At 38.8% G+C, this 23,843-nt stretch overlaps 1 protein-coding gene across 8 annotated transcripts in view; it reads left to right on the top strand.

Annotated features, from left to right (window-relative positions):
- The first annotated feature begins 243 nt into the window (after window positions 1-243).
- Window positions 244-23,843, top strand: part of PCLO (piccolo presynaptic cytomatrix protein) — a 330,682-nt gene continuing 307,082 nt past the window's right edge. For all 8 annotated transcript variants that reach the window (XM_040665411.2, XM_040665421.2, XM_040665430.2 and 5 more), the window contains 3 exon segments: window positions 244-726; window positions 6,388-7,627; window positions 19,063-20,463. In XM_040665411.2, coding sequence (XP_040521345.1) covers window positions 497-726; window positions 6,388-7,627; window positions 19,063-20,463 — 2,871 coding nt within the window. In that variant the 5' untranslated portion in view covers window positions 244-496.

Genomic DNA, 23,843 nt, shown 5'->3' on the forward strand with positions numbered 1-23,843 from the left:
CCGGCTGTGTCCTCACCTTCCCTTCCCTGCTACTTTGGCCGGGCTTAGCCCCCCCACAAGCTTGAGTAACATCTTTATTTGCAGATAGGAACGGAAACAGCACCTGCAGGACCAACACATTCCCACAGCCCGCGGTTTGAGCAGACTGCTGCTGAGGGCGGCGGTGGCTTTAAAGGCCGCGGCGCGGGGCAGGGCGGGGCGTGGTGTGTGCGCGGGGGGAGCCGCCCGGAGCATGCGCTGCGTGGGGCGGTGGAGTGCGGCGCGGTGCGCGGGTGGTGGCGCCGCTCCTCCCTGGCAGTAGGCAGCGAGTCCGGCCCCGCCGCGCCTCTTCCTCCTTCTACTCCTCCTGCTGCTGCTTTTGCTCTTACCGCTGCTGCTGCTGCTGCCACCGCCGCGCGGGGCCGTGGTGGCGGCCGCGGAGCTTTGAGCACCAGCTGAAGAGCGTGGCCCTCCGCCCGCTTTGCGGCCGAGGGGAGAACGGGGAGCCGCGGCGGCCATGGGCAACGAGGCGAGCTTGGAAGGAGCCGAAGGGCTCGAAGGGGCGGCGGCGGCTGGGGATGGCGGCGGCCCCGCGGCCCCCTCGCAGCCCCTGGTCCCGGCCGGCGTGGAGGCGGACCTGAGCCAGCTGAGCGAGGAGGAGAGGAGGCAGATCGCCGCTGTCATGTCAAGGGCGCAGGGGCTGCCCAGAGGGAACCTCGCCGGCGCGGAGCCTCCTCCCATGCAAAGGCACGCACGGAAAATCGCCCTTCTCCCGCTCTTCCCTTCCCCCCTTCTCCGTCTCCTCGCGGTGGGGCGCGGTGCGATCCGGGCCCGCAGCATCGGCCCCGCGTTCAGCTGGCGGAGGGAGGGAGGCAGCGAGGGAGGGAAGGGGGCGGCTGCACGAGCGCTCGGATGGAGCCCGCACTCCGCCGCTTTTCCCACTCCGCTGGTTTCTAATAATATCGGCGAGTCTCCGTTCCGGTCTCTCCCCTCCCATCGCACCATTCTGTGTCTGGGTAGGGGGAGATGTGCCGGCAGCGTTTGGGTTTTCTGTGTGTATGCGTGCCTCAGGGGGTCGGGGTGCCCAACAGCTCAGGGAACAGCCAGGAGAGCTCTCCTGATGGATTTTGTAAGCATCTCTCTATGGGAAGGGAGGGTTCTTGTTGAATCTTTCAAAGCTTTTGGGCATAATGCATTTGCTATCCATTACTCCTCCAGTTCTTAACCTCTGCATCTCTCATTTGGCTTCATTAAATAGTCATGGATTGAGGAGGTCTGTACCAGTCATTCTTTTCCCCCTTATTTTCCCTCTGCCTTTCTTGAGGGGAAAAGGAAGGGAGAAGAACAGGTTTAAATTGATTGCTGCAGAATTCGGCGATCTGGGTTCTGGTGGCTTTTCCTCATTATGCATCTGTGAAGATTAGGTCGTTCCCTTCCCCTCTCCGTCCTTATCCCACGGTGAATGCGCTGCCCGAGGTGCAACAAGCTCGGTCGGATTTCGGTGCCCGGTGCTGGCCTTCCCCGCCCAGTTCTCGCAGCTCGGCTCGTGCCGCTGTCCTTGGTCCTGAACTCCCTGCCTTCCCGTGCTCCGGGCCCGACGTCTCACACTCCGTCTTTGGGGCTGGATAGGCTGTTTGTCGAGAAGGGGGTTATGGAGCAACCTCCTTTACTGTGCAAAACGGTTCTTGTTGAGTCTGTATAATATCAGGTTTATATAAATGAATTTTAGATGATAAGTCAGGTTAGTGGGATCATAGTCGTTATTGGGTAAAGTACTGATGTCAGTGGGATTAAAGCTAAGATTAATATTTCTATTTTAATTAGGAATCAAATCTTGCATATTTATTAAGCAGGTAATAAAACTATATAGAATTTAATTTTCTGTGTATTTCAGCACTTTGCCCAGCTTCTATAGATGTTAGTGGAGGGGAGGGGGAATCTTACAGATCAGTCTGTTGAAACAAACCTTAAAATTTTCTTCTATATACAGCATATGTATAAAGGCACAAAGTTGTTTTTTTATTATTATTTTTTATTTTTATTTTTTTCCCAATACTAATCTTACAAAATAAATATTCCTGGGTACTATAGAGTAGGCTAAAATGTGAATATTTCTGCATTTGCAAATTTCTACTTTCCTACAAACACATTTTATCATATTGGAAACTCTTTTCCTCATAGTAGCGTACTGTACTTTCAGTCTCTTCTTAAAGTGTACCATAATTAATGTACCATTCTTTCTATTTAAAGTAAAGACAGTCTATATTTGTGAAATACTGCCTTTTTGCTTTTTGGTAAAATTGGCATTTTAACTCCAAAGTCAATGCAGCATCCTGTCATCTAGCTTCCCTTGGGGATTTGTAGTGTTTCCTATCATAGTATCTTTGTGCCTGTTATTATGTATGAGGTTACTGCTTGTCTCTGCTATTATGGCTTTACTTGCTTGTCTTGTATACTTGTCTTTGCTGCTGGAATTTGCTAGTAATGATGGGAGTGATTGCTAAGAACTTGATTAAACCCCTTGGAGTCCAGACTTTTAACTCAAGTAAAGAATTAACCTGCTGAGACTCAGATTCCTTAGCTACAAACTTTTTTTTTTTTTATAAAGTCTGCATGGAAAATACTTCTTTAACAGTGGCCTGTAAGTGCTGTTGCCAACAGTGTTGTTTTTTTTTCCTTCCCCTAGTATGTCTATGCCAATCCAAACATTAAGTGATTGAAATAGAACTCAAAAGAGGAAAGCTGATATTAAGACATCTAATTTATATAACCATGTATTTTGCCAGTGTCTCTAATAGGCTGTCTCTTATGGGTTTTTGTTTTTTTTTTCTTCTTTTTTCTTATCTTGTTAACTGGATTTTTAAAATTTTAATATTATCTGTTATCCAGTTTACCTGAGATATAAATAATTATTTCCTATTCTAAATGCTTCCAGTCCCCTGCCAAAGCAAATTCTTCCTGGTGGTGTTTTTTTTTAAAATGTTTTATTCTATTGATTCCAGGCACATTTTGTAACGCTTAGTACCTATAGAAGTCATTCCATTCTATTGCTCATCTTCCAAAAAAACCTCTAGTTTAGGAAGTTTACTTTAGGTTGATTTATTTATTAATATCTGTATATATTTATTTATTTTAAAATTAATTTGTATGCTTGTTCTGTTTGTTCTGCCTTCTTGAATGGTCTTGTAACTATGTCAGTGTCCACTTGCTGAGGAACTATTCCACATCTTCTGAAAGGAACAAGTGACCAGGCTGAATATATGAACCATCTAATGCAACTGTTTTTATTTTGAGTAGATTGCTGTTGTGTTTTTTATTTGTTTAAATTCTTTAAGTTGCTTACACTGTACAGTAACAAAAAGTCAGGTACATTTTGAGAGAAAATTCTGAGAAGCCCTTATTGAATGTCACACTTCTAAAAAAAAACAGTTGTGATGTAATTTCCAACAGAAATTTGTATTTTTGTTAATGATACCACTTTTTAAAGTTAATAAAAAAGAAATAAGTTTCCAGGGCTATGCATAAGTTTGTACATTTCTTGTCTGTAGATATGAAGGATTCTATCTGTCTTGCAATTGTGTAGTAATTTTACTTCTCATTAAAATTATTTATACTAGTGAGTGCTACTAGGACATGTCTTTTAAAATAGTTTTTATGGTTATGGCATAAAGAACTGGACCGATAGTCTTTTGTTAAACTTTTGCTTAGCTGCAAAGCAAGCTTCGATTTGGCTATAATACTCATTTAAATGAATAAACATGAGCTCTGTGAATCAAAGCCAAGTGAGGAGAAACATAGCAGTGAAAATGAAGGAATTAGGTGAGAGAGAATAAAATGATTTTGTTTGTTGAATTTGGACTAATAGTGATTTCTTTCTTTTTTTGGGGGGATAAGAAGGTTTAAAAAAATAATTTAAAAAAACTTCTGAAATGAGTACTTTTTTTTTTTTTCCCAGAGAATTTCTAATTCTACAGTTTCATTAAAATTGTTCAATGTTTGTTTTATAGTTGGTTGTAAAACAGTATTAGAAGACAAGGCTTCAATTTCTAACTACCTAAAACTAAAGAGATTAAGTCCTGGCTTTTGACAGAGGTAATGTTTCTCAGGAAGCTTGTCTTTTCAAGGCTTTTTTTCTTCGGTTAGTTGAGAACTCTCTGTCTCCATTGCTTAGAAATTGCCATGTAAAAAAGCAAGACAAGTCTGTTCTTGAGAATACACCAGCATCATTTTTTTTTTTAATTCAATAGATTCATGGGTTGTAATCTCATTTTAAGTTCTGATATCTGAATAGGTGAAAATTTATGAATCACATTATTTTGATAAAAATGAAAGCTGAGTGAGAACTCCATGCCAATAGGAACGGGCAGTTATTTATTCTTGTTATTATCCTAGTTCAATTTTAATAAACAGTTATTTTTTTTCTCCCACTTTCACATAGTAAGGTTTGGCTGTGGTTCCATGCTTCCTGACCTGAATTTATTAAAACTGTTGATTAAGTACTGTTGATCCTTTTCCATTTTTTTTCCCGTCAGTTTTGTACTGCTGACTGAAGCTTTTCAACAATTGCAGATGTGAATGCTAGAAGTGTACCAGAGTACCACTGAAATGATTTCACTTAGCAAGCAGTACTTCTTCAGATAAGTCTGGAGTGCTTATCTAAATTGCAAGAAAAAAAAAAGACAGACCTGCCTGGCTTCTAATTAAACTTTACAGCTGTTTGTTTTCTCTACATAGAAAAAAATGCCAAATGTCTAGTGGAATTAAATTATCACTGGACTTCTGTGTATTATCCTCATCATAAATAATGAGCTAACAAACTTTTCCTAATGTCAGTGGAAACACACCTGCTCCATTTCTTGAGTTGCACATTAAGATTATAAACTTGTCAGATTTAAGGCCAAGAAATTTTCTGCGAGTGGAAAAGAGTAAATGGAGGTATGGAAAGCTGGAAATACAATTCCATGTGAAATTTTTTAATTAAAAAAAAAATCACATAAAAGATTATCATAAAATCACACGAGAGAATTAACAATTGCAGAAATGTCTACCACATAGGCTTTGTTCGCCTATTTTGCCATTCCTAGGTATGCAATGAAAAATCAAAATATTAATCAGCAGTAATAATTCCATTGTAATATTAACAGTGTAAAATACAGTCTTCAGTATATCCAGTATATATCATTCTGTAGCCTTCTGCTAAAACTCTTAATGATAATAATAATAATAATAAAAAGTTACTGCACAGTTTGCTCATGGAATGGAATTAAATGTAGGAAGTGATTGTTTTGGTTTGAATGCCCCAAGAGAAATGTAATGTCTCAAAAAACAAGTTCACAGTTAAGTGGATCTTTCAAAGTGAAAACTGAAAATTTTATAGTTGCAACACTGCTGTGGTGCTGAAAAGAACACCGTATCTTCCAGCAAAAGCAGTGAATAGAATATTTTACTACATCCTTTGGCAACAGCACTGCATGCAGTATGGTGTCCTCAAGGTGCAATTGAGCATAGCAACAAATAGAATACCATGCTGCATATAATGACATGATCTTGACTTTTGTTCCTATTTTCTTAGCCTTCTTTAATCCTTATGAAAACAAAGCGAAGTGTAACTGTTAGAAAATGAGGAAAAATCTCTACATAATTTTATTATTGATGGGCAATATGAGTTTTTGGAGTGATGCTGGGAGGAGGCTCTTTGATAGTTCTATTTGAAAAAAGAAAGCTTTGATATGGACTCTGTGAACTGTCATCTGTTTCATCTGGTTGCAACATTTTGAGTAATGAGTGGATAGGTGGTAGTGAAAATATTTCCCTGCAAAAAGCAGACAAAAAGAACCCGTGTACTTCTGAATGTACCTGGATTTTTAGGAGTTTTAATCTTTGCTGTATAGTAAATTGTAAATATATCAAAACTTTGTACACATAGCCAGAATATAAGTACATAAGCAGTTACTAATGTGTGTTTTTTTTGTGCGTACGGTTCTGCTTTGATCTACTAATTCTCCAACATCTGTTTCTTTTGGTTGTCCTTGTCTCCCCATGTTTGTATCCCAAGGGCAAGAGTGGAAAGTTAGTGCTTTGGTTTTAGGTAAAATAGGAGTTGTAGCTCTGAATTCTTCATCATTCTGAAGAGAAAATTATCTGGTTAAACACAGTCGCTGTATGAGATTATTTTCTAAGTCAGTCAGTCACTGAATTAGTATTTGCATAAGCCCTTATAGAACAATAATTTTAATTTAAATACCTATATGCACTGTTGTAAGCCTTGGAATTGCAGATGCTTGAGCACCTGAGGATCTTCACATTGTTACCTAAGTATTTCTAGGGGCACAGATACAGATTATTTTAACTATTTTTTTTTCCCTAATAGCTTGCATTGTTTTAATTTATTGCACTTCCTTTCTGCAGGCATCCTGATCTTGATACAACTCACCATCCAAGGCAACCAGGTAAGCCTCCAGATCCAGGACCAGGTTTAAGTAAAAGCAGAACAGTAGACGTGCTGAAGACAGAACAACGGGCACCTGGACGGAGTCCCTCTTCTATAAGTCTAAGGGAATCAAAGTCCAGGACTGATTTTAAAGAAGATCAGAAACCAAGTATGATGCCCAGTTTTTTCTCAGAAGCCAATCCATTGAGTGCAGTCACTTCAGTTGTGAATAAATTCAGTCCTTTTGATTTGATATCTGATTCGGATGCAGCCCATGAAGAAGCTGGTAGGAAACAAAAGGTTACCCAGAAAGAGCAGGGGAAACCTGAGGAGCAGAGGGGTCTTGCAAAACATCCATCTCAACAACAGTCACCGAAGCTAGTTCAACAACAAGGACCTGTCAAACCTACCCCTCAGCAAACTGAGTCTTCCAAACCAGTGCCTCAGCAGCAGCAACCTGGGGAACCAAAGCAAGGTCAGAAACCAGGCCCTAGTCACCCAGGAGACTCTAAGGCTGAACAAGTGAAACAGCCACCCCAGCCACGAGGACCACAAAAATCTCAGCTCCAACAGTCAGAACCAACAAAGCCTGGTCAGCAACAAACTTCAGCAAAAACTTCAGCGGGCCCAACGAAGCCATTGCCACAGCAACCAGATAGTGCTAAAACGTCATCCCAGGCACCACCTCCCACAAAACCATCATTGCAACAGTCAGGATCTGTAAAACAACCATCTCAACAGCCGGCAAGGCAAGGAGGTCCTGTAAAGCCATCTGCCCAGCAAGCAGGGCCTCCTAAACAGCAACCTGGATCTGAAAAGCCAACTGCTCAGCAGACAGGACCTGCAAAACAACCACCGCAGCCTGGACCTGGGAAGACACCTCTGCAGCAAACAGGGCCTGTAAAACAAGTACCACCACAGGCAGGGCCTACAAAACCATCTTCTCAGACTGCAGGTGCCGCAAAGTCCTTAGCACAACAGCCAGGACTTACAAAGCCACCAGGCCAGCAACCAGGGCCTGAAAAGCCCTTGCAGCAAAAGCAAGCCAGCACAACCCAACCTGTGGAATCCACCCCAAAGAAAACCTTTTGTCCTCTTTGCACTACCACTGAGCTGCTGCTGCACACGCCAGAAAAGGCCAATTACAATACATGCACACAGTGTCATACTGTAGTCTGCAGTCTGTGTGGATTTAATCCTAACCCTCATATAACAGAGGTGAGTAACTTTTAAACTGATGTTCATTACCAGAACACAAAATTAAGTTTACCTTCATTATGCTGAAACATCAGATTTGTGACAGTGTATTATAATGACCATTTAAGGCCTTAATGAGTTCAGAGAAATAATCATGCTATTTAGGAAAATAGTAGTAAGTAAGAGGGGATCACAGAATCAAAGGGGTTGTAAGGGATCTCAAGAGATCATCAAGTTCAACCCCTCCACTAAAGCAGGTAGCCTACAATAGGTCACACAGGTGGGCGTCCAGATGGGTCCTGAATGTCTCCATAGAAGGAGACTCCACAACCTCTCTGGGAAACCTGTTCCAGTGTTCTGTCACCCTTACTGTAAAAAGATGAAAAATGTAATGGTGTAATGAAAAGGAAAGTAACGGTTCACTGTTAGTACAGTCTTTAGGAATGTTCTGGTTTCTTCATATAAAAAAAAAGGGGAACACCACTGTGAATTCTTTAAAATTTTGCTTGAATTTAAGTAATCCTTTTTATTTGTTTAAATCAGACAATAGTCATGTGCTGATATGTTCATAAATACGTAAAGTACTACTACTAATAAATAACTAAATAAACAATTGAATATGAAAATGACTGTGTTCATAGGTCCACTGTGGGTTTCGGAAAAGGACTTGGTTTGGATTTGCTTTGTAACTGCATTGGTGTTCATTAGCTGAAAGCATGAGTCATGAGTTTTCACTCTGTGATATGCAATAGGTTATTTCATTCTTGTGCGATGCAAAGGGATCTCTGTAGACTATTTCTAACTTTGATTACCATTCTAGCTGTAATTATATAACAGAAATGGTGTAGAAACTAATATTAGTACTTTAAATGAGTTCACCTTAGCCCGATATATTTGCACTAGCTTGATTTATGTGCCCATTCATATATATGGACTTTATTTGCTGTGCACGGGAATAAGGCTTCATATGATGGTCTGATATCTTCTTATTTCTTGAACATATGCCTATACATCCTGATACCCTAATTTTTATTTTGTGATATAGTTTTTTTCTGTTTGCTTTGTTTTTCCCCTACAACAATGATTTTATCAGTTTATAGACATTGACCTGATGGTAAAGACTAACTAGTGATAAAGCAGCCAGAAGTGGGGCTTGGGGAGTTTGGTTTTGCCTTCTGTTCAGCTAAACTAATACTAAAACAGATGGCAATAGGAATAAGAGTATAGACATTATTTTCAGTCTGACAAGTATCCCTAGATTTAAAATCTAGAATTGAAGCATCACTAAGGTTACTGAGGGCTGGAGGTTGTGTAGTCCAATTTCCTGCGAAAAACAGATCACCTAAAGCAGATAATTCAGGACTGCATCCTGTCCAATTTTGAATATATCTAAGGATGGAGACTCCACACCTTCACTGTGCTTCTTGTTTGATGTGTACTGCAGTGATTTAAGAATACTGTTGTTTTGTTAGATTGCATTTCGGTGTATGTTTACTGGTGATATTTTTAGGTTAGCATCTGGTAACAGGTAGTTTTTTGCATCTGGTAACTATTTGTTGATTTGTTATTAAAATTGTCAAAGTTAAACCTGAAGTATTCAGATAGCACACTGAATTGTTTAGCAGTGTATTCTCTTGTTAGAATTTAGTGAAATTCAGAATTGAGATTGCATACTGGACTGGGTGAGAGATGAGTTGAACAGCCCAGTGCAGAAATGTCAGAGCAACTGCAAACAAACTTGCAGATTATATCACCAAGGGATATGATACAGGAGAAAAAAAGCCTTATTGTTTAAAACCTGAAACTCTACTGTCCAGCATGTCATTCTGGAGAGAGTGGAAAAAAAGATTTATTGATTATGTTATGAAGAAGTAATGTTATCACATTGCAGAGGAACTTCTGTAAGGAAACAATGTTTTTTAGACCACAAGTTCTTTGATTTATTTGTGGATGCTGATCTCTATTTCCTTAGTCATTTCCTGGGGTCTCAGAGCTCTGAGCTCAGCTTCCTTTAGGAACTTCAGATGTTCTGTAGAAATGATTGACAAGTTTGGTATTTTTAAGTGAATTGAATTTTAAGAAAGAGAAAGAAAGGGTGTTTATGTAAGAAGATCTCAAAGTAAATTCTGTGAAGCTACTAGTTTTTGAAGTGGATACTCTGTGTGTGAAATTCAGGGCTTTAAAACAATAAGTACAGCTGCAGTTAAGACTAACTGATTACATACATATGTAGAACCAAATTTGCATTTCATATTACACATTGAAATAAACACAGGATATGCATTTATTTCGTGATGAAAGCATTTCAGTAAATGGAGGTATTGGACATCTAATTTATTCAGCTATTAGTTCTAATCTCCTAACTCCCACTCAGACTTTCTCATTTGCTCAGCTTTGCACCACCAGCTGTCTTGGTGAAACTTCCTTGTGGGTGTCCTGCTCCTATCTGCAGTGAAGTGCAATGAAAATCACATCTGACTGCGTTATTGAACAGTTGGAGCGGAGTAATAGAACCTGTTCTGGCAGATAAGAAAATTTGGATCGCTTCATCTGCAAAGGTTCCTACTTGAGATATTCTCAAACATTTCTCCTTTGAATATTTAGATTTATTAACAAAAGTTTGTAGTTAGTCCTTCATAATAATTCACACATTTCTTCCTGTCTAGCACAAAACTCATGATTTTGTCTTAGCTGTCAATTCTCTTGACTATGGTGCCTTTTCTTTTGGTTACTCTTACTTTGAATCCTTCTGAAATGTTACTGAACAAAGGTCTCTCTTTTACACACACAGTTACTGACTTTATCTTCACCTCTTATTGTTACGTTTGGACTTACCTGCTATCCTTTTTGCCAAGTTTCATGATTCTGTAATCCTGTGTTGTTGCCATTTCTCTGCCCTTTTTAGCCTCTATTTTTATCATTTTTGTTTATCTGTCTTAAAGCAATTCTTCCAAAGCAGAGGTGGGGAGAGTAAAAGGCATTTATGTAGAGGATTGATATTACATCTGTTCTGACATTTTCCTCCATATAGCTGCTTGAACTACCTCCTTAAATTCCTTGACATCTTATAAGTTTCTTACAGGTTAGTTTTGTCTTCACAACTAGCAGAGTGGATTCATTCTCCGGAATAAATCTTTTGAAATTTCTGTATTCAGTATTTCTAGCTGATTCTGGAAGGAATGTGGTAGGGTTTACAAACTGTCTCAGTAAATATTTGCACGCATTTACAAACCGTTGTGAAAGTGCTGGTTTTTTTTTTGCATTTGTATTCATCTTTTTCATTGCCTGTATAAGATGCAGTAGTACATGCACTTGATCTCTTTTTACTCACTAGGGAGAACTATACAACTCTGAGCAGAAAGTGATACTTTACTGCCACAAGGTCAGATCCTTTGAACTGTTTTTCTGAACCATCTGACATTGCTGTCCCCCTAGGGAAGAGGAATAGGCTGTATCTTGGTTTTGCACAGCGGTCCAGAGAGAAAATATGCCATATATAATGTGTTCAGTAACATGTGTCTCACTAATCTGTCTAGGTATTTGTACCTCACTCATCACCATGGCACATGAGTGCCTAGCAACAGTTGCATAAAGTACTGGGAAAGATTATATAAACAGGTTTATTGATTGGTACTCTGCCTTTTTTCTTTTACATACATCAGAAATTTATGGCAGCTGTGTTAATTTTATTACACGATGATAATTTTTTATTAAAAAAAAAAAAATCTGTTTTAGTAAAAGCATTCCAGTCTGCCGTTAGCATCAGAAGCCAGCACTAACTTGAAAAGGATTCAGCTGTGTAGATTATCAGAATTAGGAATAGGCTTTCTGAAATCAGCAGGGGTATCTGAGAAACTATCAATTCGGTTAAATATTTATCTGTTTTCTGATGAAGCTAGGCAAAAAAAGCATGAATTGTTATAGATAAACCTAAGTGACCAGTGCATATGTTTCAAAACTGAGGTAAATTTTAATCTGTGAACTAGTAAGAATCATAGAATACCTGAAATTGGAAGGGACTCAAGGATCTTTGAGTCCAACTCCTGGCTCCACCCAGGACCACCCAAATTTCTAAACCATGTGTCTGAGAGTGTTGTCCAAATGCTTCTTGAACTCTGGCAGCTTGGGTCCATGCCCACTGCTCTGGGGAGCGTGTTCCATTGGTGTGATCATCCTAGCTGATGGCTTCTAGTAAACTCCCACAATGATGTCCACTTTATTTGCTTGTCCCTTCATCCTTACCAACAGGATGAACAGTGTCATCAGTAACTTCAATCTCTGTACAGACAATCCTGTCCCTCATATATTGTCTTGCCTGCGCTGCCTGATTTCAGACCACACAGAATGTTTTACTGGACTTGCCTCCCCATTCCTCCTTCCCCCATTTCAACATGAAGTATAGAAAAATTTTGTTTGTTTCTTGAGTGGAGGGGAAGTGGTGGTAGGAAATCTCCCTATCAATTGCTCCAGGTACTACACCCTTATTTTTTCCTTTTTCTTTCTGAAGCTGTTTTTATGTACAATCCTACTTCATCCATTGGTGACTGCATCCATTTGGCTCAGATGCTCGCAATTATTTTTGATATTTGTTTTTATTAATGTGCTACATTTCCAAGTATCTTAAGCAGTAGCAAATACTTGGACATGAAGTATGTTCAGGAACTAAAGAGAATTTAAGCAGAAGGGCATTCATTTTCCTCACTTTTTATTATTAGCATTTACAGGGAAATGACTACGTAATAATTTAAAGCACTACTTAAGGAAGAGGTCTGTTATTCTTGTGGTGAATTCCAATGAATTTTGCTTATACTTGTAATAGAAATAATATAAACGACTGTGTTAAATCTTTGGGGAAAACATGATAGTGAAGGAAGTTACTGATTGAATTCACATATTCCATGCAGTTTAGTCTAGGCACTGCTGTCTTGTAGTAGAGTGTATGAACCAGGATGCAACATGGCCTGGAAATGAGATATAAACAGAAAGGGATCTGCTGTCACTGTGAATAGTAGCATATCACAAAGTATAGGTTATTTTATGTTTTGGTTTATATACGTAAACAAAATAGAAAAGAGAAAAGAACTTGAGTCTAACTATCAGCTGTTACAGTCATGAGGTGTAAAGAAATGAGTTAAACTCAGTGCCCTTTTTAAAAGAAAAAACAAACTTTCTCAAATTATTAATTTAGATATCCACTCCGAACTATTGCAAAGGAAAGCTTAGAGGTATTCTGTAAAAGAGGATGGAGTTTAGTCTGGATTCACACTGATCAGAGGGTAGATTCAGACAAGCCTTATTTAGTTGGAGGTCTTTTAAAGATTATAAAAATTTGGAGTCATTTGAGTGAAATACCTGTGTTGCTTCAAAGAGTCCTGAGGTACTAGAACACTGCAATTTACATGGAAGTGGAAATTATTCCCAATTTTGGGGATGAAATGAAGTCAATATCATCATTTTATTTCTGTCCCTAGTACATAATACTGTGTGTGGCATACTCTTGACCACAGTCCCACATAATTTATCTTTGAGAATACTGCTTGCTTACATTGCTGCTTTTTATTTATGATTAGGTGTATTAATGGCGTTGATGCCATGGTTGTTTTTTGTTGTTATTTTAGGAAAGGGTCAGAACTTGGGAAGAAACACACTGCTACATATGACAAATATTTTATCCATGTTTTTTCAGCTTGACAATGTTCCAGAATATATTGCAGTGTTTCCTCACTAGCCCAGATAACTGTCTCGTCCAGTTTTTAACACAAGTAAATAATAAATTAATCTGCATAGCTAAAGATGTCAACTGCAGTGAGCCATCTGCACCAGGATTACTGTTGCTCAGCAACTGTAATTTACTACTATGTTAGGCCATGTGATGTGGGTATGCTGTTTGCTGGGTAATCACTGGGCAGGAAGCATGGCCCAACCCTGCTCTCAGCAGACAGCGTAATCCCTGCTCAGATCCCAGCCATACTCCTTCAGTTCACTCTGTGCAGCACAGATGAACTCTGTTAACCTTCTCTTTGCTGCACTCCTGAATTGCAGTTCTATTCTTTGCTTATCATTTCTAGTATATTGAATCTAGAGGCAGTTAATGAAAGCAATCAGCATTTATTGCAGTGATGAGTGATGCAGTGCCTGAGCTGTATTAAAAATTCTTTTTCCTTGTTTGATGCATCAGGTGGCTTAAACACGTGCTTGGCTGTAAAAACTCACTTTCAGAGATTTTGAAATACTGGCGTTAAAAAAGATCGTCAAAAGGATTATGTTGGCTATTTTATGGTTCTAACTATATAGGCCACAGAATAATAGTTCCCCGAACACCCATACTTCATATGTAAACTACAGCTTTTTGCATTAGTAATTTCAGCAGAATATCAGAGTATGATAGGATTGTGATAACTGCATAATACAATTAATCTACATTTCAGTAGTTTTAAAACAACTTTGAGTTGAAAGTAACATTTAAAATGGTCTTTAAAAATGACTATTTAAAAAGTTTATTTTAATATTGGTTTAGGTGCAAGCTACAGTGTTCATAACCATTACTGCAGTTTCTGCAGTTTGTGGAACTGATGCCAGAGGAACATGCTGCAGATGAACTTAGCACTGTTTTTGTCAACATTTTGAGTTGGTGTTTCCTGATAAGCTCCCCAGTCACCTTTTACAGCTGCTATCTGAAAGGAAGATAAATATTTATTTTTCAGTGATTAACTCTTGCCTCCAATGAGTATCAGTTGCATAATATACAATAGTTACATGTTTATTTCACTGTGATTATTGTGAATTGATTAGATCTTATGCGGGTATGGTGTAGGAGGAGAGCTTTTCTTTCCAAAATTGCCCAGCCTTGCTTAGAAGACCTTTCCAGTTATATATTGAAGTACCAAATTTATATTGGTGATAGCGGCTCTTTTTTTGTTCGGAACAGGATTTTCTGGTCTAGTTTCTTCTTTCTTACAGTATTGTACCCCCTTACTTGAAGCTGCATAAAGTCATGGGCTCAAGTGTTTTCATTTTTCGTGTTTTTCATATCATCTTGTCAAAAATGTCTGCTGAGCACCAAATCTGGATTCCTTACTTTCCTTCTCTCTGTAGTTGTCCGGTACCAAATAAGCTGATAGGTACCCAGACTAGAAACATATTTTGTTGATAAAGCTTTGGGGCAGAGCTGAGCAATGTAAACAAAGTCCCTTTCCATCTCCTTGGCAATGTAAAGCCTCTATAAGTCTTTGTGTTTCTGTGGTGATGTAAAGAGATTTTAATATTTTATACATATTTTAGTGTTTCTTTTTATAGTGTCAAGTGGCCAGTCTAAATGAGAATGAGATGCGTTGTCTTAGAATGCAGCTCTGTTCTGCAAAACAGCTGTTAAAATGGCTTCCAAGAGCTTCATATGGATGGTATATCAGTAATTTTTATATGAAATGTGTTCAATCTGTCAAAATATCTCTCTTATTGTACATGTGGAATCTTTGAATCAAGCTGGATTCCTCCCCTAGATCATCTGCAAGAAAAGAAACTGAGCACGCCAATCAGCATACTTGCTCTCTGGCAGTTTTCACATAGTTTTTGCTTATGTTTCATAGTTAGAAAAAATCTGAATACCTTAACAGAAAGGAGTAGACTCCAGTTAGTAAAATGTCATGAATAAATTCGTTTACTGCTTCCAACTGGTAAAATAAAGCTTTTAAATTTTTTAGATGTTATGGATGATAATGCATAAAATATATATTAGCAACTTGTTTGTTGTTTTGAGGGCACACAGCTTCCACATCACTGAGCTGGAAAGCGAGGTAGCACTTTCTGTATTCAGTGGTTTAAATCTGAACAAAAATGCTATGTGAAGTTTGTTGCATTTGCAGTTCTAGTCATGACAATTGATGGCATGGTTCTTAGGGTGAAGGAAATTACTAAGGGCTTTCTTCTGAAAGATAACACGCCACCTACAAGTGTAAAAATAGGCAGCATACAATTGTCAGCAACAAAGAATAATCTCTTCTGTAAGTAGATAGGAACAACAAAAGCTTGTGTGTTTGTTTTGTCATGGAATGTTTTGCCTTTTAATTCTAGGTAGAGAGATGAGAAATACGTAAAAAGAACTGCTGTCCAGTTAAGACCTTTAAGGATAGATGAGCATTAGTATTTTCTTGTTTTACTAAGTTTTGCATCAAGCATAAAAGTGCTCAAAGTCAATCTGTGTTTAACAGAAGCCTGCTCTTGTTAAAGTTTTTAAAAAGCTCTGTAACTGCAGTAGAGAACAGGCAGGTGTTTGTAACAAACAGGTATCATGTAGTGTACTTCATTCTGAACTCCTGCAGCTCCAGTCACAGAACTAAAATCTGTGCAGGTTTGTATGTTTGAAGGTGTTGTGTATAAGCTATAATGACTGGAGAGGTTTGGCACTTAATTCCTCCCACTGAGATGCATGGGAGGAGTTCTGTATCTAAACCAGAAAGATTAAAAAAAATAATACAGTGGAGTAAAATTTCCTATGTTTTCCATTTGGAAGCCCAGCTGTGGGAATAATGAAATCATTTTAACTTCTAAAGGCTTCCCTTTTAATACTGACTGTGTGTGCACAATATGTGCATACAAATTTATTAAGATAAAACAAACAAACAAACAAAAAAACAAAAGCAAAAAGCAAAAAACACATTTGAGAGATTCCAAGTTTTGTATTCTGCACTAATTTTGTTGAAAATCTGTGTCACAGAACTTAGATTTGTTTAGACTCCAGTTAGATGTTACGGTCAGATTGAACCAGCTGTCTGCTGAAACCTAAATGCTTGTAAATGTGTCTGAATTTGAACACTTTAAACATAACAAATATCCAGACTACTTGTTCTGTAGCCTCACTCAAACCTGCAGCTATTTTTGAGTCTTTCAAGGTTTCACAGTGACTTAAAATCAAATTTACTGGAAGAGGAAGATGCTCAGCTTCTGAGTGGGAGCAGATAGGTACCTATTAACCCGTGGTTCCACTGCAAAATGGAACAGAATGCACAAAATATCTTTAATACTTAGGAAGGATTGGCTCTTACTTTAGAGTGCTGCACTTTCATTTAAAAAACAAACAAACAAACAACAGGCAAACAAACAACAAAAACCCAAAAGTGGAGATGGCAGAAAGAAGCAAGGGAATAACAGCAGCTCTGAGCCTCTCGTGTCACCTGATTCTTTCCTTCAAATACAGGAGCAGTGAATCACTATGCAAAATACACTGTCCAAATATCAGTAAAAGATCTGTGGTTATTGGGAAAATACATTCTTTGCTCAGGTACATTAAAAAATTCCTCATGGAGTCTTCTTTTTGCACTGTGGAGTAGTGTCCACCACCCTAATAGAAAAAACGTGAGCCACCCTGTCAAAGCCAGAACGTTGTGACAGCCAAGGTGGATATTCAGAGTCTGTGACTTGAGTCTGGTCTTTGATTAAAACTAAACCTTCAAGAAAACACTTAAGAATTCATCCAGAAATGGTAGTAATATCTATATAATTAAATTAGATTACTGATATTTAAAATCAGCTCTCTTAATTAAGACTGACTTACTACTGCTGAAGTTCTCCCTTGGACAGAGGGCTTGTATGGGAACTGACCACTAATCAGACAGTGTGGGTGCTGAGCTAAATGTCATCATTGCGTAGGTCCTCTGTGCGGTTGTGAATTCCCTCAGCAATTCAGAGCAGAGCTGAAACAAGTGCTACAGTTTTGTTTCAGTTGGTTTCACCTTTTAACATCAATTTGCTTCTGGGTTGCACATAGATAAGAAAATTGTTAAAACAATTGTAAAAAAAAAAAAAATGCACTGAGAATGGAAGAAAAAAGCAGTATTATTATGAATAGTGGCTTAATTACTGTAAACTTGCAGCTGTGGCCAGAACTGTGCAACTCTTTGTGAATCTGTTAGTATTAGCAAGCTCATATTCAGAGTGTGTATATGCCATGTTTATCAGAATAATTGGAGTAACTGTTTTAGGGAACTGCATCCAACTGTTCATTAATTTTTGCTGCTGAAAAATGTCAGGCTGGCAAGACATGACAAAATAATGAATGTATTGCCTCATTCCATGACATCACATAATTTGTGATATTTGATAATATTTTGTATTTGATAAAATCAATATAAAAACATAATTTCAACTCTGATATTACACAGCCAAAATATATGTCTTATATATATAATCTCCAGATTCATCCTATGTTATGGGAGAGATTTCAGACCAGAGTAAGAAACAGCATCCAGAAATCTTCAACCTTAGGGGCAAGGTCTTCTATTCTGTGTTCTCCTAATTGCAGCTTTCCTCTGTTCTAATGGTGCATGTGAATATCATAGCTGGTACGCTGAATTTCATACACAGACTAAAGAACAGAAGTAGGGCTGCAGATGAGTGAGTTAGGTATCTACTTGCAGGCCCATGGGACTCCATGCCATATTGAATGGCATTTTTGCTGCCTATAAAGTTTCTGCTAGCAATGGAAGATGTGGAAAATAGCACGTGATGCTTCCTGGCCACGTGTTGCTTTAACATGTTAGATGCTTCCTCAGATTGTGAGACTATGGAAATGCAAAGGAAGGGTTGGCTGCTTAGGTTTTGTTGTTGTTGTCATTTTAATTATTTTTATTTATATATTTTTATTTTATTTTTTACTTTTGGTATTAAGTAGAAAATAGGCTTGCCCTCTCATATAATGCATTTTGGGAAAGAGAAAAAGTCCCAGTAATTTCCCTAGAAATTTCTTCTAATTACAAATGAATTTTGGGAAAAATCATTATGATTCCCAACATCAGTGCTTAGGCAAGGCCCCTTGCTGATTCTGAAATTTGTCCTCTGAAACTGGTGTTAAAATGTGGGTCTCTATCACATATGGTGTCCATTAACTCACTTCTGTGCCTAATTCACTGGATACATGTACACTACTAATACGGGTGCCCTGTAATAAATTACCAAAACCATAAGCTATGTGAAGAGCTTGATAGTTGCACATTAAAGATAGTTATGCATTTTCTTTGTTCTAATTAGGATTATTGTTTGCTGTCAGCAGCCTTGATTTGTCAAACTATTTTAGCAGAATTTGGCTCTTTTTTCTTTTTCCTGTTCTGGCAAATTGTTGCTGTAAATGACTCACTGCTGGGCCTCGTGAAATTCCAGAGTATTTTTTTCATTCTGCTAGGTTTTAATCCACTGATATTAAACTGTGTGTAAACTGAATGTGAAGTCATTAGAAGCATGGGCTCAGTGATTGCTCAAATCACAGGGACGTGAGGAATAACAGAAAAGAAACAGTTGAGCATTTTAATTGCAAAACACTTTAGTGGTAATATTTTTCACTTTTACAAAAAAATCTGAAATACTGCAACAAGCTGTGCATTATTATAAGCCGTAAATACGTTGACTGTATTAACCTTGTCTTATCTAAATTATAATACCTTTAAATTTATTTATTTTTTCTGCAGATTAAAGAATGGCTCTGTTTAAACTGCCAGATGCAAAGAGCATTAGGTGGGGACCTAGCATCAGGTCACGGTCCTGGGCCACAGCTGCCTCCACCCAAACAGAAGACACCAACTCCAGCTTCAACAGCTAAACCTTCTCCTCAGTTACAGCCAGGTCAAAAGAAGGATGCTTCCCCAAAACCTGATCCTTCGCAGCAAGCAGACTCTAAAAAGCCTGTACCACAGAAAAAGCAACCATCCATGCCTGGGTCTCCCCCCGTAAAATCAAAGCAAACTCACGCTGAGCCTTCTGACACCGGCCAGCAAATAGATTCTACTCCTAAGTCTGATCAGGTCAAACCAACACAGGCTGAAGAGAAGCAAAACCAACCCAGTATACAGAAGCCTACAATGGATACTGTGCCTACCTCTGCAGCACCGGGAGTGAAACAGGATTTAGCAGATCCCCAGCCTCCATCAATTCAACAGAAAGTGACAGATTCCCCAAAGCCAGAGACTACCAAGCCACCAGCAGACACACATCCAGCTGGGGATAAACCAGATTCCAAACCACTTCCACAAGTGTCTCGGCAGAAATCAGATCCCAAGCTTGCATCTCAGTCTGGGGCTAAATCAGATGCTAAAACTCAGAAGCCCTCTGAGCCAGCACCAGTGAAAGATGATCCTAAGAAGTTACAAACAAAACCAGCCCCCAAACCTGACACCAAACCGGCTCCCAAAGGCCCTCAGGCAGGAACAGGTCCCAGGCCTACGTCAGCACAGCCAGCACCTCAACCCCAGCAGCCTCAGAAAACTCCCGAGCAATCCAGGCGTTTCAGCCTTAATCTTGGAGGCATCACTGATGCTCCTAAGCCTCAGCCTACAACACCACAGGAAACAGTTACCGGGAAACTTTTTGGATTTGGAGCTTCAATCTTCAGCCAGGCCTCAAGTTTAATTTCCACAGCTGGTCAGCCGGGCTCACAGACATCAGGCCCCGCTCCACCTGCTACAAAGCAGCCCCAGCCTCCTTCACAGCCTCCAGCCTCTCAGGCACCCCCCAAAGAGGCCGCTCAAGCTCAGCCTCCTCCAAAAGCCGCTCCCACAAAGAAAGAAACCAAGCCTTTAGCGAGTGAAAAATTGGGACCAATGGCTTCAGATAGTACTTTAACAACTAAGGGATCTGATTTAGAAAAGAAACCTAGTTTGGCTAAAGATAGCAAGCATCAAACTGCTGAAGCTAAGAAACCTGCTGAGCTGTCAGAACAGGAAAAAGCCAGCCAGCCTAAGGTGTCTTGTCCCCTTTGTAAAACTGGACTAAATATTGGTTCTAAGGATCCTCCCAACTTTAATACGTGTACGGAGTGCAAGAAGGTTGTGTGCAACCTCTGTGGATTTAACCCAATGCCACACATAGTTGAGGTAAGGTGATAGAGTTTGTATTTACTGTGTTCCTGCCAGCAGGTTCCCTGTGCTGGAGTGTCAATTCTATAGCTGTTGATTTGTGAAGGAGAAATTTAAATGTTTGTTCTGTGGCCTTTTAAAATTAAATATCTGCATTGTATGAAACTAGGTCTGCAGTTAGAAAGTACTTCCAATGAGTTTTTTTTGCGTATTAATAGAGCGTGGTGTGGCTGATTGCTAGTTTATTAGGGCATGAGCAGATAGTTTATTATCACATCTTCTAAAATTGGTGCTACTATTTTACAGCAAACTACTGTACTTTCTAGTCCATCATGTGATAGTTTCTTCATATGCTTCAGTATTTTACGTTAACATGTATGCTTCCTTATTTAATCCATGTCCCTGATTCAGACAACTGCAGAATGAAAGAATATATTAGTGCTTAGTTATTCCCCTTCTTCCCTAGTTTAATAGGCTTGTTCAGTTAACCTCATTCCGTCTCTGGAGACTTTGTATATGCTGTTGTGCTCATTAGGAAGTTTGAAGTTTGAGTGATACCTGTGTGGTAAGATACATAAGGTTCTGAAGTCACTTCATTCACTGAGGGCAGAGAGTTTGAAGGTGCCTTTTCCATGGTTTCTCAAGAGAGATCCAGCTGGGCCAACTTCTGTTTACAAGAAATAAGCTTATTTTCAACAGTTTCCTCAGATTCTATGTTTTTACCCTCCTTCCGTTATTTCTTATAATTATTTGTATAAATGTTGAGGGGATTGGAAAACTTATGCTAGCTTAATGGAAAGATGAAGGCTTTCTATATCAGGTTGGTGACTTGACCAAAGCAGATCATGTAAAAATATTTAATTTAAATTTGCAGGTTGGTCTGTGTGGTTCATGGGAAAAGTGGCTGTTCGTGTTGTTTTTGAAATCTGAATGAATAAATTAGAAATGGGTCCCTGGGCTAAAGGTTATAACATCTCTGCCCTAAGGTGAGAGCAAATGTTGGGGAGAAATAAGCAGTATTTTCCCTGCTACTTCTTTTGTTGTACCTTTGCTTTTTTGTTGGACTAATTTCTTGAATGTGTTATCAGTGGAAAGATATTTTTCCTACTATAGTAAGAACATTTTATCTGCCTTAAAGATATGTTGATTACTGTCCAAAGCAGTCATTTAGGTCACAAATAAAGGTCTGAAAATGCAAAAAGATACAGTGATTGAAAGACAGGATTCTATTAAATTCTTGCTTCTGCACTGAAAACCATCAAATGCACACAACCATTCTATGATTCTGTGATCACTGTCCAACTCGTTGCTCCTTGTGCACACATGCCCTCTATCTTAGGTTTTAAATAGAAAAAATGCATACATGCACAGAATACCACAGAAATAAGATGTGTACATTCTGGTGAAATGTGCTGAAATGACAACTATGGAAGTCCTCATACATGAGTTGACTCCCTCAGCATTAATTTAGTCTTGATGGTGTTGGGACTGCACTGTGGTGTGCAGATTTCTCTTCTATGTATTCTAGAGATGAGAAAGGTGGTACTGTTTCCTTTCTCTGATCTCTGTTATTACCAGAGGATTCGCCCCATTTCAACTTTTTGGAATAATAATGATTTTTCTGTGGTCTGACTTCCTTAGGCCTTTCTTTGCCTTTTTTTCTTCCTTGTTACATTTTCTTCTTTCTTATACTACAGATTTCCACCTCTGTCCACAATTTTCCATCTTCTTTTTCTGATGATTTTCACTAAAAATTAGCAAACCTCTCCTCCTCTCTTCCTTGAGAGCAGCTTGCTTGGCTGAGGACAGCTTGACTTTCATTTCATGAAGATGGGAGACAGAAGAGGGAGGTCATCCTCTCCTCTCCCACATGATCTGTGCAAATAATGTATTTTATGTCAGAAATCAACCGTGTCCATATATGCATTGCATATGGTATATGGCTGTTGTATAACGTAATGATGACCAAATATTTTATGCTCACTAGCATACTCTTCTCCTTCAGAAAACTGTTTTCTAATGTGTTGAATACAGTCTTGGAGGCTTAATTTACTTTTTATTTGTGGAGGCTTAGGAAGGATAAATAGAAATTTTTTTTGAATTGTCTGGTCTGGTTTTATGCTTAATTTTTTTTTTATTCCTATTTTCTGCATTCAAAGAGAAAAATTGTTATAGGTTATGTTCTTTCCTGACCTCGGAACGTATTTTGAGTGTAGAAATGTAATGGGTGCTGTATAGTTTTGTTGTAGAATCACAGCTAAATCACAGTGATTATAACAGCTGCTTGTATATTATCTATATGTTGTTGCCTTAGTAACAGCTGAAAACAAGGTGGGTTTTATTGAGTGCATGTTGGTCCAAACCTTGTCACTAACAAAGCTTGTATTGAGCTGTATGGAAGGAATTGGTCTGACTCAGCATGGAAATGTGTGTTTCACTGATGGATGCAGAGGAGCATCTAAACTCTGTGGTCACTTCTACTTGAGGAACCTTTGTCAAGGGATGTCCTCTAGGTAGTGCATGTACTTTAAAGGGGAGAATGCACTTTGTTACAGTGAGTTACTTGCTCTTGCTTGTGTATGCCAAATTTAAATTCTAAAATTTCTTTAGATCATTGCAAACAGACTTTTGATAGTCTCTCTTCTGCAGGAAATAAGATAACTAGACTTTTACCTGATGTAAGCAATATGCTGTTTACTTCAGTGAAACTGCACTGGTTTGTGCGAGCTGAGAGTTAAGCTAGAATACTTTTACCTAAAATGAGCCGATTGTTCCTTTTCCCTCTGATTTGTTGCTCCAACAGTCAAACAGTTATTTACTTAAATGCAATTTATACATGAAGCAAACAGCTTCAGATGATTAAATAAATGACACTTGATAGATTTCAGACCCGCAGGACCATGTTGTGCTCTAATGGATTAACAGACTCCTTATTCTGCCATTTGCTCAACAGGGAGGAGCACTGTTTACCAGCTCTGTAATTAGCTTTCCAGCTCAGGTAGTTGGAAGCAGCTCTATTTTTAGTAACAAAGCACAGGATCACAACTGCAGAAGCTAGAAATGAATTGTGTGACAACGACCATTTTGTGCATTTAAAACTCAGTGAAGCTGTTTAGAATATGGAACAGGAGTGAGATGGTTGCCTATAATGTAATTAGGTATGTTGAGACACCAGGGTCAGGAATATAGAACCTGTGATGAATTAATGTATAATTAAAAAAAAAAAAAAAAAAAAAAAAAGAGAGAGGTATTTAAAACTGAGCTACAGGAAAACTGAGAAATCCAAATCCATAGAATCTTTATGGACAACAAGAAAGAAGAGTCATAAGAGTCATATATTATGAACAGAGAGAGCTCAAAATGTAACGTTCGTATGTGAGTATGCTAATGGATCTAAT

This window comes from Gallus gallus, chromosome 1, assembly GCF_016699485.2.
Source record: "Gallus gallus isolate bGalGal1 chromosome 1, bGalGal1.mat.broiler.GRCg7b, whole genome shotgun sequence".
In the NCBI taxonomy this organism is placed as follows: domain Eukaryota; kingdom Metazoa; phylum Chordata; class Aves; order Galliformes; family Phasianidae; genus Gallus; species Gallus gallus.